This window comes from Coturnix japonica, chromosome 22, assembly GCF_001577835.2.
Source record: "Coturnix japonica isolate 7356 chromosome 22, Coturnix japonica 2.1, whole genome shotgun sequence".
NCBI classification, from domain to species: Eukaryota; Metazoa; Chordata; class Aves; order Galliformes; family Phasianidae; genus Coturnix; species Coturnix japonica.
In genome coordinates, this window is record NC_029537.1 from 3,353,035 (window position 1) to 3,371,103 (window position 18,069).

At 43.4% G+C, this 18,069-nt stretch overlaps 1 protein-coding gene across 5 annotated transcripts in view; it reads left to right on the plus strand.

Moving 5' to 3' along the window:
* Positions 1-13,029: 13,029 nt before the first annotated feature.
* Positions 13,030-18,069, plus strand: part of KCNU1 (potassium calcium-activated channel subfamily U member 1) — a 55,526-nt gene continuing 50,486 nt past the window's right edge. For 4 of the 5 annotated variants that reach the window (XR_001559342.2, XR_001559345.2, XR_001559343.2 and 1 more), the window contains exons 1-5: positions 13,030-13,211; positions 14,344-14,460; positions 15,226-15,287; positions 17,002-17,092; positions 17,771-17,882. Coding sequence is in view for 1 of the 5 variants with exons in the window: in XM_015883182.2 (XP_015738668.1) it covers positions 13,050-13,211; positions 14,344-14,460; positions 15,226-15,287; positions 17,002-17,092; positions 17,771-17,882 (544 nt within the window). In the remaining 4 variants the exon portion in view is untranslated. The remainder of the gene's footprint in view (positions 13,212-14,343; positions 14,461-15,225; positions 15,288-17,001; positions 17,093-17,770; positions 17,883-18,069) is intronic. The other variant, XR_001559344.2, reaches the window with a different exon arrangement.

Consider the following 18,069-nt stretch of genomic DNA (forward strand, 5'->3'; position numbering starts at 1 on the left):
GAATGCATTAAACTATCAGATCTTACTTATGGGCTTTTAACTCCAAATGAGCATTGAGACCAACTAAATCTCCAGCGGAGCTGTAGTCTCCTTTACTGTGTGGAATGAAAGTATATCTATGCTATAATGCGAGGATAGTTTTATGGGGTTTGGGGGTTCTTTTGTGTGTTGGAGGTTTTTTTGTTTGAATTGCTGTTTGGTTTGGCTTTGGATTATCGTTGCATTCAAGTTGGGCAGTATAGGTGCAGGTTTCTGTATCTAAGATGGAATCTTTCCTTTTCCTTCCTGGAATTGCCTGTAAGAGAATTATTGGGGTATTTCTGGCAGTCCCAACTTATTTCTTCTGGTTCTTCTTTGCTGCCATGTTAAGGGGTGGTTGTGTTCAGCAGAGGAGTTTAGCAGTCCCCTAAGTTCTGAAGCTACCTACAGAAGTTGTCCTTCTGTTCACCATGAGTTGTTGTACAACTTCTCAGTGCAGGTTTATATTTGCTTTAAACAAGTTACAGAGCTTTGGTTTTCACCAGCAATGCTGAAGCTAATATAAAAAATGTCCAGATAGAAAGCTGTTATGTTTTTATGGGGTAAAATTGAGCTCTGCTTTAAATGAGCTCACGTTTGGGCACAGGGAAGTTCTAAGCATTGATCCTTGCAGCTGATGCATCAAAAACAACCAACCCAACCATTTTCCCCTCCCTAGCTGTATCAAATTCCTATCTTTTTATCAAGCACAGAGGTACTATGTGATGTCTTGCAAAAGGATGGGGTGCTGCTGATGTTTGCATGAAAAAGAAGGTAGATCCAGGAGTGGTTATGCATAAAAAGCTGTCAAGTCATGGGGAAACAAAGTTGCTGTGTGTACAAAGCTGCATGTTATAAATTAAGCGGCTCTGAACCACTTCTCATTACACAGCTGCTTTGTCCAGACACTGAGATCCTTCACTGTACTGAGCTCTCATCAAGCTGATGGGGATGCTCAGCTCAGAGCTGCATCCCACACACAATTCAGCTGCTCCACGTTACAGTTTGCTGATCCCATAGTAAAGTTCCAAGGCTTGCTCCATACCAGCTTCCTACTGATGGGATCAAAGCCCAGGAAGCTTGGCTGTCTTTCATAGAGTCATAGAATGGCTTGGGTTAGAAGGAGCCTCAAGGATCATGAAGCTGGATCCAATGCCCCCACTGCAGGCAAAGCCACCAACCTCCACATTTAATACCAGCCCAGGCTGCCCAGGACTCCATACAAGGTGGCCTTGAACACCTCCAGGGATGGGGCATCCACAGTCTCTCTGGGCAGCTGTTCCAGCACCTCAGCACTCTCATAGTAAAGAATTTCCCCCTGCTATCCAACCTAAATCTTCTCTCCTTCAACGTAGAGCCATTTCCCCTTGTCTTGCTATTATCTGCCCTTTCAAAGAGTTGAGTCTTTGCTGAGGTGCACTCTGCAGCTTGGTGTGTGATGGGATGCAAAACATGAATGTGTTCAGATTGCTAAAAGATACGTTTGTTCTGCTAAATCACTGCTAAGGTTCATACATTTGTAAACAGATCTTATCAGGCCATCAAAATGAAGTGGAAAGGAAGATGTGGCATATAACTCTATGGTAACTACTTACTATATTACATTCTATATACATCCTATTCAGAAAGCTCCGTTTGAGGAATCTAAGAGCTCTGGATCCTCAAATTTAGCCTTGGACTGTGATTGTGGTATTTTACAAACAGATTTTCTGAATCTAAAAGCAGAAGAGAAGTGGAATGTGGAGCTTTTCCTTCTAGAGTCAACAAAAGACTGATGAAGTAGTGGATAATCTTTAACAAAACAGCAAGTGAGCCTGACAGCAGCCACGTATCCATCCAAAGGATACAAGGGCAAGAGTGATGCATTTTAAACATACTCCCAACTGCTCTGTCAGTAACAAATTAGACTTGTCACATTCTCCAAACAGTTTTAGAGAGAGCATTAACAATGTTAATGACCTGCGGTCTCTGTAGGAGAAAGAAGTTTGCATCATGTTCCAGGAAAGCATGGATGGATTGCAATTGTTTCCTTCCCGGGCCTGTCGGTTTTTCACAGGGTATATAATACAAGCAATTGTTTGGTTTAGAAAGTTAGAATAATTGGTGGTCATTATGCCCTTAAATGTGTCAGCATATGCATAATGTGAGTCACTTGCTATCAGATTGCAAAGAATATAGCCAGGTCCTTTCTGAAGATGGCGTGCTAACAAGAAATCCTTGGCACTCAGCTCTGGGTACTGAGATGTTATGAGAATTTGGAGCTTTGTGCACGTCCATGTGTGGTTTTTAACTTACAGAACTGAATCAGACTGTGTATGTATGTGTGAGAATGAGGGAAGAAGCAGGGTGTTGTTCCCCACTGTTGTGGAATTAAAGCCTGTTTTAATGTGGGTTTCTGCCAGTTCATTTGGAGGTCATGGATGTGTACTGGTTTATTTTCCATATCTAAGCATTTATCAAGGAAAAAGAATACTGCTAAAGCAGAGCACTATATGAGAACTCCCATCCTAATAGTACATGGAAGATCAAAATGGTGTTTTCATGGCATGCACTGCCTCATTGCTCAGCTTCTCTGTCTGTTGGAGGAGGTTGGTAACAGAACTGTGCCCCATGCAGAGCAATGTCAGTGAGAGGCTGATGTACCCACCTGGAACAACTGCCTTTAAATGTTTCCCTTTCAGGAGGATGCTCCTATTTGATGCCTGCAGGACATTCTTGTTGTGATGAGGACATTGTGCTCTACCATGACTGTATGACCCACTGTGGTGAGACCCTCACGTAGCCATTGCAATAATGTCATATAGTTTCTATTCTCCTTGTTATTTTTCTCTCTCTCAGCCAAAATACAGGACAGAATTTGAGATATTAATGCCCTGTATACCCTTTCAAGTGCTTAAGCCTGTGAAGAAGGGGGGGGGGGGGATTGAAGCAGTATTTTGTTTTTCTTCTTCTGACAGCCTTATTGCGTTACCTTCCTTTGCTCAAGGTCTAATTCAAAGTAGAATACTTGATGAGGAAATATGTTCATTGTCAAGTACACAAGAGAATACAGAAAACAATCTACCTGTTTCCCCTAATCTCAGTAATTATGCCAATGACCCAGACATGGAACACATAGCTGGGAGAGAGAAACAGAAGCTTGAAATGATGAGTTGTTCAGGCTGAAGCCAGCTGGTAATTAATTCTGCAAAGCAAGCACTGTAATTACTAAAAAAAGTAATAAAACTTTACCTTACATTAAAGACCATAATAGGTTTTCTAAAAGGATTCTATTAAGTTTAGTGCTTTAGGAATGCGCTATTTATAAATGCAAGCCTTGCAAAATGTCAGTAGCTTGGTATGTACCTAGGAAATCAGGCAGCTACATAAAAAATAAACACATTTAGAAACACATTTAGAAATTATTTCGTTGATTAAATTAATTATGTTATCTTAATAAGGCTCGCTGTGCATAATCATTGCGATTCAATGGAAAATGAGGGCACAGATCTTTGGAAATCTGCTCGTTTCCACTTCAGAACCAAAAGAAGGGGGAGTTCTGCCCCTTTGAGGGAGAGCTTAGAGCTATGGGTCAGGGCTGTGGGGCTGCAATGGGGGGATGCTCTCAGGTAAATACACAGCTGCAACCCTGAGCTGTGGTAACCCATGAGTTCTGGCTGTAGCTGTAGCTCACCAGTTCTATTTTGAGCTTAAAGTGTTTTGTTGATAAGAAATGGGACTATCTCTTTGCTGTGACGTCTGCTCGTGTGACAGCAGCAGGGCTGAGGCTGCAGCACAGCCATCCAGCAAGGTACCCTTATCTCTTGTTCTGCTTGAATGGGGCTTTTTGTCTGGGACTGGCTGGGAGAATGAGATGATAGAGGTACAGGTGTGGCAATAGGGAGAGGATGCTTCTGAGTTTAACTGTTTCATATCTAAGCAGAAGAGAAACTGGGAATTTCTGGTTGACAAAGGAAAAGTAAAGCAGAGAATTTGTGTGTTAGATGGAGGAAGAAGTACAAGGAAGTTGTGTAACCTGCCAGACTCCCTTCTCACATCCAAATGGAATACTGTGTAGCTCCTGCTTGAAGGCAGTAACTGCTACAGCTTTACAGTGAGAAAAATGAAAGCAGCCATTCCCAAGGGACGGGAAAGCATCTCGAGGTATGACAAGCAGTTAACAATACAGATAGCATCTGTCTGGGTTTTTATCATGATTTTAATTTGCTTTCCATTCACAAGACTCAGTTGCAGGCGAGTGATATTGGAACTCGTGTGAACCATAGATACAGATTTTATTACCAACTCTGTGGTGCACCTACTGGAGAGAGAAGTTTATGAGAGGAAGAGAACACACACTACTTCGTCACCTCCAGTGTCTGTGCTCCAGATTGGAGAAAGTAATTGCCTTTTCTAATAATAGAGGAAATTCTTGGCTGGAGGCATGGTGTTGTTTCAGCCTATATCTGAGTGATGCGGTGTGTGGAGTCAGAGATCTGCCTTACACTGCATGGCTTGCAGGATTGCTTCCTGACCATCTTGCAGGTGATGTATCAGTGCTGGGGGCCTGGTGACCATAAGGCTCCTTAAAAATAATGCACGGCCTTTTGTCATGGCTGCAGTTTTGGGCACCTTTGTTTCACCCTGCAGTCCTGGTAGGTAAATGCTATTAAATATCACCGAGCTGTGGTAACAAGAGAGACTCCCTTCCTGCAAGCAAGTTGGAACTGAAAACAAGCAGAACACAAAGATCTGAGGGTCTGTTGCTCTACTAGTTCAGTGCAGGTATTACCCAAGGCTGTAGAGCACTGTGTCAGTGATGGGCATCACTGCCCTTTGGGGAAAGCTGCTGCTTGCTCATGGTAGCACTCCCCAGCCCTCCTTGGAAAAAAAAGAGACTTCCTTGGTCTTCAGCTGCTTTTAATAATACATCTGGCTGAGCTGATGTAGGCAGACACAGGTCAGAAGTACAGATGTTCTGATAACCCAACCAAAGAGATGGTAACCCCTTCAGAGGGAAGTGGTATAAAGCCAAGGAATGGTAGATACGGTAACATCCCATATGTGGCAGCCGTCTGTCTGGATTGGAATAAGAACATACGCAGCAAAGCACTTTGTGAAGAACAATGTGCAGTGTTTTGTTTACTTTCCTGCATGCAAACAATTCACGTCCTTCAAAGTGATAGAAGATGGCAGCTGAGAGAAAGAGCCTGCTGCCTCTTACTGACTGCTCCCAGCGTCTGGGGCACCAGTCTCAAAAGGCACATTCCTCCTTTTATTCTGAATTTATTAGTATTCAGGTGCAACGAGTGTGTGTGCCACGTTACTGAGAAACCATCTCAGCTCAACTCGGTGACATTCAAGCAGATTCTGAAAGGACTTTATATGAATTTCAAAGGGGTTTGGATCACGTCTGCCATGGACTGCATGAAAAATGCAGTTGGGGTCACAATGTTTACATTTTTTCACGATGTTTATATTGAAATACTGCCCTGTCACTTTGTTGTTAGTTAAGAGATGGGAGCTGGAGCCTGGGGATGCTCAGAAACTTCTGATTTTGCTGCAGAGTTATCACATTAATTCTCTGAGTGAATCAGAAGGGGAAAACCACACAAATAGTGTCCCAAAGACACTTTAAGCCTCTAATTATGAGATACAACCCAGGTGATTTGATTCAGTTTTCATTCCTGAGGAGGTTATTTGGCCCTAAGTGGGAACTGTTAGGTTCCATTCTTTTAGTAACCAACTTTATTGTCTATCACTGTGTTTAGCAGTCTGTGAGAGCAGAGATCTCCAAATGAGGGCCCATGGTAGCAGCAGGCTGGTATGGTAACACTTCAGCCTCAACTTATGTCTTACTCAAGGGGTGTGAGACTTCTCTGCCATTTTTTATGGTACAGAGGATGATCTTAAAGATGGACCCCTAATTAGGGCTGTAGAAGAGGAGGCAAATGCAGAGTAATTGAAAGCATTCCCACTTGTAAGGTTGGTTGATTTACAAGGTCCCACTTGTAAATCTGTGCTATCAAATTGGGTTTGGGTGTGAGGGGCAGGTGTTGGGCGAGCTGCAACTGGGAAGAGAAGACCTGAAAGACATCAGCTCATGGGCTTCTGCCTGTGATTACAGAGCTGCCTTGGGACTGAGGAAAGGAATCCCTTGGTGAGTCTGTGTGGGTTGCAGCAGTTTCAGTTGTTGTTCTTTACAGAAGCCTTTCTCTTTGTCTCTGCTGGGCTGCTGATGTTATGTATGGCTGTTCATGTTGTGTACCTCGTGCAGGTTGCTAAATAGCCATGGAAGGAAGCAAGGTGTACCATATCATATAATTCTAACTAATTTTGTCCATGATCCATTCAGAGAGCCAACATACTAAGGGATAAAAAGTCCATATGTATCTTATTGGTGGCCCTGCTAATGGATCGAGATGTATTTTGAGAACTGTAGGAAGAAGAAAACACACTTTGTGGCTGCAGTCACTTCTAACAGCTCGGCAGAGTCACAGCAGTACAGAGCTCAAAGGTCTCCATCTGTGTTTCCTTGTCCCAGCCACAAACCTCTGACTGCAGGATCTCATCAGTATTCCTGCTGTAGGACCTGGTGCCAATATGGTCTTTGTTCCCCGAGCTTAAAAACCAGCCTGTTTTCACTGCTGACAGCTTTATGGAAGCTGCTATAAAGTTTTGCCTGCGCTCCCTCTGCCTGCACCAATGAATCTACATTTCCCACTACAAAAAGATTGATAGTGGGCTATTTTTACATTCTCAGCCAGATTTATGCATTCTGCAGTATTGTATGAAGCTAACCACGTAATAAATGCATGTATCGATGAATGTGCACAAATGGATGCCAACTCTTTCTGAATCTCTCCCTACATGCCACTAATTCTGCAAAAAGAGGAGTTTTTTGGAAGGGAAATAACACCTTTTATTTCATCTGGAAGAGTGGTTCTACATGGGAGGGTTGTATGCGGAAAGGTACATTAAGCTCAATCAGAAGGAATGAGTTCTGGCTGTCAGACAGTCCCAAATTGGAGTAGTACTGCCCAGAGGACTCAATCCCAACTGAAAAACCCCTTAGCTCTGACAATGCTTCTGCTTTGACAGATCCTATAGATGGAGATCTTCCAAGAGGATCAAATGGATGAGAAAATAGAGGGAGAATGACAAAACATTCTGTTTTAGTTTGAGCTACTTTCCCATTGCCACGTTTCTACAGAGATCTGTTGACAGAAGCACTGCAGCCAGGGATGAGAGGTTTTAAAACAGTCTTTGGTGATGTAGCATTTCTACTTAGAAAATAATTATTCTTCAAAGATTCCTGAAAAAAAAATAGAGTTTAGGTGTTTAATGATTAAAATCCTGGTGTCCTTGAATATAAAAGTTAGATGAAAGAACTGCCAGGGTTCTTAATGCAGCTGAAATGCTAAACATAAAGGGAGCGGTAATGATCAAGCCTGAGGTGATTACATTCTGTAATTAGAACACATGTATCATTTAGGCATGTTAATCTTGGTCTGTCTAATGTGCTTTGGTTAGAATAACCTACATCCAGAGCAAACTGCTTTGATCAGAACAGCAGCACATGGAGCTTGTATCACACCTGCACTGCCTCAGTCCTTAACAACAGAGGGGTGAGTGATGATGCTGAGCACAGCACTGACGGTCCTGGCTTCTGTTCCAGGGCTCTCTGGCAGTGGATGGCTGTGGGAGGATCTCCAACCTCTTTGCAGTTCTGTCTCTGTAAGAGAGAAATACTGTCGGAATTCTTCATCCATCTAAATAGTGGGTTTTACTCCTGGCAGTAACAAGCCATGTATTTAATCAGAGAAATGTTGAGATACTTGTTTCCTTTTATCCATAATTTTCCTGGTACTGTAAATATGGGAATGCTTCAGAGCCTGTAAGTTTTAAATAAAGCTGGCAGCCTCCAAATGTAGGCTAGACAGTTGTGAGGAGAGAAAGAGAGAACACTTCACAGAGAGCTCCATTTAATTTACAGCTGCAACACCACTGAAATTAGCTGCAGTGGATGCGTGGAATGCAATCGTATCTCTTGGTGTCTATTGGTGCCTTGCAGTGAATGCCATAATAAAGAAGTAAGCAGGGATCTGGCTTCCAACTGGTACTAGAAGTAGGTTCCTTAAAACAAAAAGCTTTGGGTAATGGGAGGTACTGAAGCACTGTCGGCATAGATTTCTGCAGGGAGAGTTTGATTGCAGAGCGCTTTGTCATCACTAGAGAAGGGAAATGGGAACTAGGGATGTTTGGGCAACGTGGTTTTGATTCCACTCATCTGCAGGACTCCTGCATGGCTTGGGGGAGGAACAGAAATTCATGTAATCTTCCTTTTGCTTCACCTCCATCTTTGCAAAATGGGGTTGTGTAATTTCCCTCCCACGTAGGCATGCTGTGCAGAGAACTCTGCAAATAACTGATATGCTGTGGGACAGCAGAGATAAAGACTGGACCAACAGCGAGGGCCCAATTTATCCCCATGTGACCCATTTCAGACTCCTCCCTCTCATCATCCATCCTAATTCCCAGACTGTGCCCCATGGGGTCTGTTACACCTGGGGATTATCCTGGAGAAGATCCTGTCCTACTGTGTCCTTGGTTGCTGCTGGATATGCAGGTGTGGAAGCACTTCTTGCAGAGGGAGAGCTGTGAAGGGCAATTGATTTGCTTTATGCTGAGAGTAATTCACTACAGTACTTGTGTGCACAGCCACCAGAAAATGGCTGTGGCACAAGAGTGACTCAACCTCCAAACACCCTCCTGAGTCATGGGTCTGGGTATAGAGTTGACTTGGAGAGTGATCTGAGACTCCTTAGGGTATTATGGCTACCAAAACATGAGTATGACTTACTTGTGTACCTGCCCTTATGGACCTGCTTGCCTCCAGGCTTTGGGAGCCCTCCTCTGCAGGGCATTTGGTACATGGGCATCCTTTATCCTAACAAATCTACTCCCATTGGGTACAACATGGCTTCCAAATCAACATTATCGAGGCAAACAAAATGAATGTGTAAGGCTGTTAAAAATCTTTTGTTAACCTCAAGTATCCTTCAGTAATGAATGCTGTGTCTAAGAATACTTTGAAGGTCACTGGTGAGCCGAGCTTTGAGATTGATGGGCTGTAATCTGGGCTGTGTTTAGAGGCAGTATTGGGGGAAAATGAGACAGGCCAACAAGGCAAATATGCCTTGAGACAGGCTGCTGAGAATGCCAGCTAAATGCAGAGGCCCCCACAATGTAAACCCTTGAACCTAATAGGATCCTGGGTCCTATTGTTTGAAGTTTAAGGCACAGTGACCTTATATGTGCTGATGTAGAATGCTATAGCAGAAATTGCATCTGGCTGCTTCAGAGACCCTGTGTGTATTGACTGAGCTCAGAGACATCACCCGTTAGAGCCTGAGAAATGCTGATGTCCACACAGGTCTGTGTTTCTGAAGACCAAGCAGGGCTGCATGTAACACCATGAGCATTTCAGCCTACAGAATCGCCCTTGTTCAGACAAAATGAGAAATGATTTCACTCATAAAACATGTGCATTGTGTAAGTAAAGAGAATTCCTGTACAGTATCCATAGGTATGTTTGGCCCTGTGTTACATGGAGTGTGTGTGTGTGTGCATTCATATTAGGCAGAATAATGGCCTTTCTAAGAAGGTATGAGTGGATTATTTCACTCTTGCTGCAGATGCCATTAAGTGAGAGGCCTTGGCTCTCTCACAGTCAATTTGTCTAATGATAATTAGAGGAGCAGGTGATTTCCATTAAAGGGAAGTGACAGACTGTCCATTAGATATAGATACGTGTTTATTAAATTGGAAGCCCAGAGGAAGCAGCCTGGCTCACTTGCTTCCAAATTTTGGACCAGTCTGTTTTGTTTTGCACCTGGAAGGTTCAGATCACAGTGAAATTGGGAACCAATGAGGACTGCAGTGGGAAGGAGGCTGGGAGAATGGATGTGATGTGTTCCTTTGTTTAATTTCTTAGCTCTCCTACCTGGACAGGCTCAGAAACAGAGAGAGAAAGAGATAACATAAGGATTTTGCCCTTAAGCTCTCTGTTTCTTCCATGTGTGTATGTCACTCTATAGCAGACAGATGAGCAACTTATTCTGGTCTCCTTAATCCCAGTGTTCTGGGTCTGCTGGTAGCCAGCTGCTTCAGTGGAGATGTAAGCTCTCCACAGTGAACAATTATAGAGAAATCTACCCAAAGGAGCCATTTATTTGTAATCCCTGCCAGCTATTGGTTTATGCTCTGAAGCAACAGGATGTATCTTTATTTTAATCCAGTCTAATGTGCCCGTGGATGTTCTCATTACTCAGAAGTTAAATCCTTTCAGGATGCATCTCCTCAGTTTGGTGCCTCTTATCCTTCTTTCCTCTCAGTCAAGCTGGTGCACTTTATGATCAAGAACTTCCTTTCACAGATCTAATGTAATAAGCTTACCACCCCCATCCACCCCCGTTAGCCAGATCTTCACTGGGATAGCAATTCAGGTTCTGGCATCTGCACATCAAAGAGGATGCTGATAAATTGGAAGAGTTCGTAAAAGAGCCATATAAATGATTCAAAGTCTAGGAAGCATCTTTCTAGTGCAAGATATTACGAGCTTGAACCTTGTAGGCTATAGAAGAGGAAATAAAGAGGGGCTCTATCACAATGCAGGGAAGGTGACTTCTGATAACAGATGGCTCCTGCAGCAGTAGAGAAATAGACAGAGGGATTTGGCTGGAATATTAGGAGAAGAACGATGAGATGAGAGGAGGTTCACATTTTCAGGGGAAGTTTAAAATGTTAATTAACCATCGGAAGGATTTGTTCTCTTTTAAGAGATCTGTAATGCTGTGTCTGATGGAGAGCATTATTTTATCCTACTTCTATTCTACTGATTAGAGATGAAACAAAATGATATGTCACTGTGAATGCTGCCCTTGGAGAGTGGCTGAGCATTGTACAGACTCATTGCAGTGGTGGTGTTCGTGGAGCTGCCGAAAGGACTTGTGTTAAAGCACAGCTTCTATGTCTGTAATGCCTGGAATCAGGTTTCTACCAGCCAGCTTAATTCTTTTATGGCCTTAATGTTTCTCCCACAGTTTTCCTACCTGCAGGTATTGACAGCACTGGAGTGTAACCCCTGGGGAGGCAGGGCTGGAAATGCTTTCATTCAGAGCACTGTGAATTCCAGGTGATTTTGGCACCAAAAAAAGAGCAGTGCTTGATGCCTCCTGGTGAATTTCCATAATTTATCTTCTAAACATTTGCATCAGCGCAGCATAAACTACAGCTTAGTCAGATTAAAGAAAATAAGTCTGCTTTCTGTTGTGAGCTCCTTATACACCTCGCTGCAGACAGGGCAGTGTGTCAGTGCATGCTAATAAATCGCTTCCTTCCTGCAGCTTTGAGCTCCTGCTGAGTGGCTGTGATTTGTTGGTCTGTTTCTGCTCCGGGGAGCAGCTGGACTGAGAAATAAGCTGAGAGTTGTGGGCAGCACCACAAAATGGGCAGAGGCTGCCATCTGCAGTCGGAGATGCCCTACAGCAGCAAGGGAAGGAAGGCAAAGAGCTGGAATCCTTTCTGTCCTTGACTCGAGGCATCCTGGAGCCTTAGATGAGGAACTGATTGCAATTGTGTCGAGCTGGGCTCTATGAAAACAGGGATGATGGCTGTCAGCTGTCAGGCTGTCCCCAGGACCACCCTCTCCATTCAAAACATCCCACTGGCTTCAATCATTCGTAGGCTCCTCTTATGCTCAGCATGGGAGGAAAGGAAAGAGCAGGGCAGACGTTCAGCATTACTGTATTTATTAAAGGCTACAATAACACGTTCTTTGCCTCCCAGCCAGCTATTTGCTGGGCTATTATTTCACCATTCTTTTGCAATTATTTTTTTTTCTTGGCACATGTTTTTTTCCCCAATTCAGGCAAAATCACCACTTCCATACTCAGCTGTCCTGATTGCATGAAGAAGAGTCTGATTGCATTATTCATCTGCGGTGCTCATAAAGACTTTAAAACTCTCGACTAGACCAAAAGCTTTTGAGGACGTTCTGTTTCAATAGGAGTGGGGACGATGCTGCATGAACTGATCACACCACAGCACTGTGGGTGGGATATCAAGGCCTGGTGGGGCAGGGTGAGCTTTGGCTTTTACATGGCACTTTCAGCAGACAGCTTGTTGTGCTGCTCTGCTTTGTTTTTTTCCTTTGTTCAAGGCTGCAATGATGCTGGGAAGCAAATGGGTTTTATGTATAGGCATGGAAAGGTGGCTGGACTCCAAGGGAATGCTGCCACTTGTGGGTATTACAGCAAATCCATCCCAGGGTGCTTGTGTGCACAGACTGGGAAACTTTGACATATCTTATTGCAATTCTTTCTTATTAAGAAGTTTATTAAACCAGAAGAAGGAAGAAAAAGGGTTATCTAGTTAAAGACTGTAGGGAAAAGGTCAGACTGTCCTTCATCATCAACAACTGGGTGCTAACAAGCTGGACAGCAAGCTAAATGCATCCCTTGTGTGACTCATGTGGCCAGTCTCGTGTTTATTCACTGTTTCTATCAAAGCTCTCATTATGATATCTACTCTTTCAGTGCCAGGACATCTTGCTTGTATTTATTTTTGAGCGGTATCAGGACTCTATCCAAAAGTGGAATGGAAATTCCCAGGAGAGAGCTGCAGTATGTCTGTGTTTCAGCTCGTGAAAGGAAGCGTGAAGTGGGGTCTGAATGGATGAGACTTGAGTGCCATGTGTGAGACTTCACAGGTCTGGATAAGCAACTTATGTTTATACAGCGAGTCTATGCGAGAGCCAGCTCTATAAACTGAGAGATTCCAGAGAGAAAAAGCACCTTGGTAATGCACAGACAAGGTTCTAAATGGGAACCCCCATTCAGAAGCCCCCATTCAGAAGCTCCCAATGGTAATTGGGGGTTCCCATTTAGAACTTTGTCTGTGGTCATCTCCAGACCTCAGCCTGAGCACTGAGGTCGCTGCAGCATCACAAGAGCTGTGTGTGTTCTGGAAGGTCAGGACCAGAACATAACATGGCAGAATCTGAACTCAGCTGTGCACTGCACTTTCAGTTGGCTTTTATTTCTCCATCTCTTTTTGTTTTCCTTGGAGGCCTGCTTACCATTCTGGCTTTCAGGTTAATTCGATGCATTTGTAGATTCATTCTTAAGAAAATCTGGAGAAAAAAGGTGAAGGTAAAGTCTCCTTGGCTCAGTTCATATTGCCCTAAGGAGCTGTTTTTCAGTACAGTGGGATAGGTGCTTTCATGTGTTCTGCCCTGAGTGGACAAGGATGGGGTTAAACATGCTGGAAAGAATCCACCTCCAGATCTCTTGTCCCAGTCTTCTCTATATGCACTATGAAGCTTTGAGTAGGTATTAATAGCTCTGCAGGGTAACACCAGGATGTTCAAATGACACATCCAGGTCACTTATTTGCTGGGTTACAGCATCATTTGTAGGACTGATGAGCTTTCTCCTTGCGTCACTTCACCTTGCTTCCAACAACTGTCACAGCCCATTTCTCCCCATCACTTCCAAGGGAGGGCTCAATGTTCTCATCAGCTCACCTGGGTTGTATGGGCAGAAGATAAAGGGAACACCTGTGCTGCTGGCAAGCAGTAAGCAGCTCTGTGTGCCAAAAAGTTAAATTAACCTGACCCTCTGTTGTTCTCTTGGCTGCTGGAGCACAGGCGGGGTTTAGTTCTTTAGTGTCAGCTCTTTGCAGGCTCTGATAGGAAACTGAATGTAAGAGAAGAGGGGCCAGTAAAGTATTTCCCATTATGAGCAATGTTTTTACTGGTGCAGGTTTACAGGTTTTCTGTCATTGAATAATCAGTGTCAGTTATTTGTTATGGTTATCAGTAACTATATCTGTGAGAGCACAAAGTTCTACTTGGAGCAGAAGCTCATCAGAATTAGCTGAAGCTATACAAGAAAAATGTAATCAAAACTACATAAATGGATTCATTACTACCATAAGATGGGAAAGGGTGGGGAAAATAGTGGAGAGGCATTATTATCCTCTTCCTTTCAGACTCAGGTTACGAAGCAATCACTTCAAGCTGATGAGAATCAACGTTCATTGATGCAGCTAATAAAGTGATGGTGCATTTGTGGTGGGAAGATGATAGTAGATGTCTGCACAGTATGTCCTCTGTGAAGTCTGGGAGAAGATGGCATTGTGGTGCTTAGCTGAAGGAAGACTTGCTACTCTTGCTTTCTTCAGTCACTTCAGATTTGTTGGTGGCTGGCTGTGTTTGCTTTAGGAGACTTGGGCAACGGTGTCTGGTATAGCCAAGGATAACAATCTTTGTTTCTCTGTTAGAACAAAGATGTCTGGCGATCACGCAAAAGGAAACAAAGATTAGTCTACTATGTAAGAATCTTCTCTACACAGATGGAAATGATGCTATCAGCTCAAACCTACATGGGACGTGTATTGGTGAGTAGAGCAGTTAGATCTTCTAACTCAGTGAAGGGTGTGATATGTGTATACATAGAACTATAGAATGGCCTGGGTTGAAAAGGCTCACAGTGCTCATCCAGTTCCAACCCCTGCTATGTACAGGGTCGCCAACCAGCAGCCCAGGCTGCCCAGAGCCACATCCAGCCTGGCCTTGAATGCCTCCAAGGATGGAGCATCCACAGCCTCCTTGGGCAACCTGTTCCAGTGTACCACCACCCTCTGGGTGAAAAACTTCCTCCTACTATCCAACCTAAACCTCCCCTGTCTCAGTTTAAGACCATTCCTTTTTGTCCTATCACTGTGCAGTTCACTTGGTCTAGTTCAGACATCTTCCATGTACAAATGTATTTGATCTGGAAGATGACTCTGAAAGTCTTCAAGTGAGGAGACAGTGTATATCCCAATTTGGTGAATGAGTCACATGTGTGGATTCCCTGGCATTTCACAGGGACAACCAGGCCACTGGAGCTGCATGGGAACCATTAGGTCAGCTGCACGCAGCCCTCAGCAGTAGCAAATCAATGTGACAATGTGGGTTTGTGTTGGTTGAGTTGTTGGTTCATTGTGAGCAGGCCTCACTAAAATGCCCTTCCTGGAATCGTTGTAGAGTGCAGGCAACCAAATTGTTCCTTCTGCCTTTCTGTGAGCTGCAGACAGACAATAAAGGAAGTGTTTTAGATGGAATCTGTATCACTACCAGGATAAGCCTCTTAATGTCCTTTTTAATACATGTGTTTTCAGATGACACTGGTGTTTTTTCTGAACATTGGCACGCTGGTCATTTATTTTATCGACATTGTTGAGTAAGTACATCACTGATGTTTATCCCAAAAGCTTGTTTAAACAAACAGAAAACTCAAACTGATGTGTTTTCTTAGAGCTGTTTGTTCTGGCCACAGGTATTAGATAGATAGGGGTGCCCATGGGTGCTGTTATATGACAGCATGTGTCTTTCTGTCACAGCTGTTCACTGTTGGTATACGTAGTTCTTTGTCTATGCTTTCAAGCCTGGATTTTCAGAAGAGCTGTGGGACAGATGACCGAGTCCTACAGCTGGAAACAGGCTTTGAAAATGGTCCCAAACCCATTTTGAAACAGACTTCTTCAAAGTATTCAAAGCCCAGCTGTTCCTATTGCAATATTTAGAGAACGTTAAGCTTTTAATAAAGCTCATCACGCTCTACCCAAAGCTCGTTTGAACATCCAGCCATCTATGTTTGGTACCCAAATGGGAATGGAGCTCTTCTCTAAAGTCTAGATTTCTGTAAACAATTTGATGGGAGGAAAACAACAAAACTACCTAAGAAAGCACATATTTACCTCTACCAATCTTCACCTAAACGCTTACATCTTATAGAACGCGCTTAGGGGTAAGAAGATATTAATGTGTAAAACCCTTTGATTGATTTAATTTGCCAGAGCATTGTTCTCAGTGCTTTGCTTGGACTGGTGCACACCAGTGGAAAAAATAAAATGGAATCATAAAATGAGATAAATAAAATATAAAAGCTGCGGAGCACTCTAAGCTGAATTCAATCAGCAGGGGTAAACCTGAGAAACAGAATTATACATCAAGAGCAATCCAATATTGTGTTCAGTCCCATGGCATTATAAATCTGACGAGCAGCTCGGAATAGCTTCAGAAGGGAAAGAGTTTATATTTTAAGGAATAAACAGGCAGTTAATCCTTTCATATGGAGTTCTTTCCACGAATAGCATTGCACCTGTAGGTGAGAGTAGGCTGATCTATGGGACTGATTTCCTTAATTGTGTTTGTGCTTTCCAAATCTTCCCTGCATGGAGGAGGAAGAGGAGTCTAAGGGCTCAATTGATGTGTGTAGCTGATTGCCTTCCTGGATGTCACTGAATGCACTCAGTCCAATATCCCTTGCTGGACCAGGTAGTGCTGGTGGGAGAAGCTCATCCATTGCCAGGTTTTGCCCATGATGTCAGCCTACACCATTGCACTTCATGTGCTCCATGGGCCTCTTCTGTGCAAGGCCATAGGGTTGGCCTAGACATTTAAATGGGCACTATGAGCTAACTCGGCTGACTGCTGGAAACTCTTTGGTGCTACGGCTGCTCCTTTGGCAGATAGAACTCCATGTTTAACAGAGGTTGGGTGAGAAATCGCTGCAGGAGCTCCTGGTTCTGCTGACAAAATGGAATGCAAATGAGTAAAGCAGCCCACATGGGAAAGGTGAAACAGTTTTCCTGGAGATCAGAAGGTTTTTTTGCTTAAACACTCTATGAAACCCAAACTTTCCAGTGAATTTGCATGGTAGATAAATAACACAGTTTTAACATGCTCACAAAAACCCGCTCCTACCATTCCATAACTCAGAGAGGAAGGTGGGAATTTAGATTACACAAAACTGTGAATGTGATTAACTTCTGCTTCAGTCAGTATTTCATAATCAAAATGTAAACTCAAACCGAATGTTACTCAACAGCCAACTCACTGTTTTCTTTTTTCACTCTTCGTTCCACTGGCTGTAATGTTGGCTTTCCACCCAGAGCGGAGCAATTGCACTTCTCCTTTCCGCACAGACTCATTTATGTGGATCAATTCTGCAATGCTTTCTTCGTCTTTTACTTTGGATTACGGGTAAGTGCACTGCATGGGAAAGGTGAGTTACAAACAAACTCTATCTGGGAGCAGTTTGGTTCTTTTTATCTTTGTAATTATGTTCTTCTTTTGGGATGTGATTATCTTCAGCGTTCCTGCAGCATCTCCCAGCTCACTCATTAGCCATATCCACATCTTTAAAGCACTGAATCCATTGGTCAGGTCTCTCTTCAGCCTCCCTCGAACAAACCATCAAGCTGTGTATTGTGTTAAGATGCCATTAGTTACATTAATGTAGAATACATTTTGATTGTAGCTTTGGTCATCAGAATTTTTAGCCAAGTCACTGGGAAATGAGGCTTTCTCTTTTATAGCTGGTGGTATTGCCTGTCCTGAGCTTTCATGATTTATTACCACTGATGCAGCAGTTGTACAGAGAAAGGCAGCTTAGAAGAAGAGATGAAAGGGGCAGATGAGAAAGGGAAAGAAAGCATCATCGTACCTCTGGGTGCAACCCATCATTGTGCTCTCAGGGCTCCAGCCCAGGCCTTTCTGAAACGAAACAGGAATGTTAAGTTGGTGTCCACAGAAGGCAAAGTTATACAGGATTGAAATACGCTGCAAAAATGGATTTCTGCCTCAGAGATCTGCTTTTTGCTCTGATGAGGCTAAAGATCGCACACAGAACTGATGCTCTTTGATGTGATTCATCTTCAGTTTGTGGCGGCTGATGACAAGCTGAGGTTCTGGCTCGAGCTGAATTCTCTCGTGGATTTCTTCACCATTCCTCCAGTGTTTGTTGCTGCTCTTTTAAAGAAGAATTGCTTTGGTAAGTTAAGACTTGGAGATGCCACTTTCCTTAGTTTTCTGCATCCTACACAAGAGACTCCTTTCAAATCTAGTTTATCCTGGGGAGGTTTAACTGCCCATCTGTTCTTTCATTGTTCCAAACTCTTCCTTGGGAGCAAAGTTATTGCTTTGAAAAAAAAAAAAGAAAAAAAGCCTTTAATTTTGTG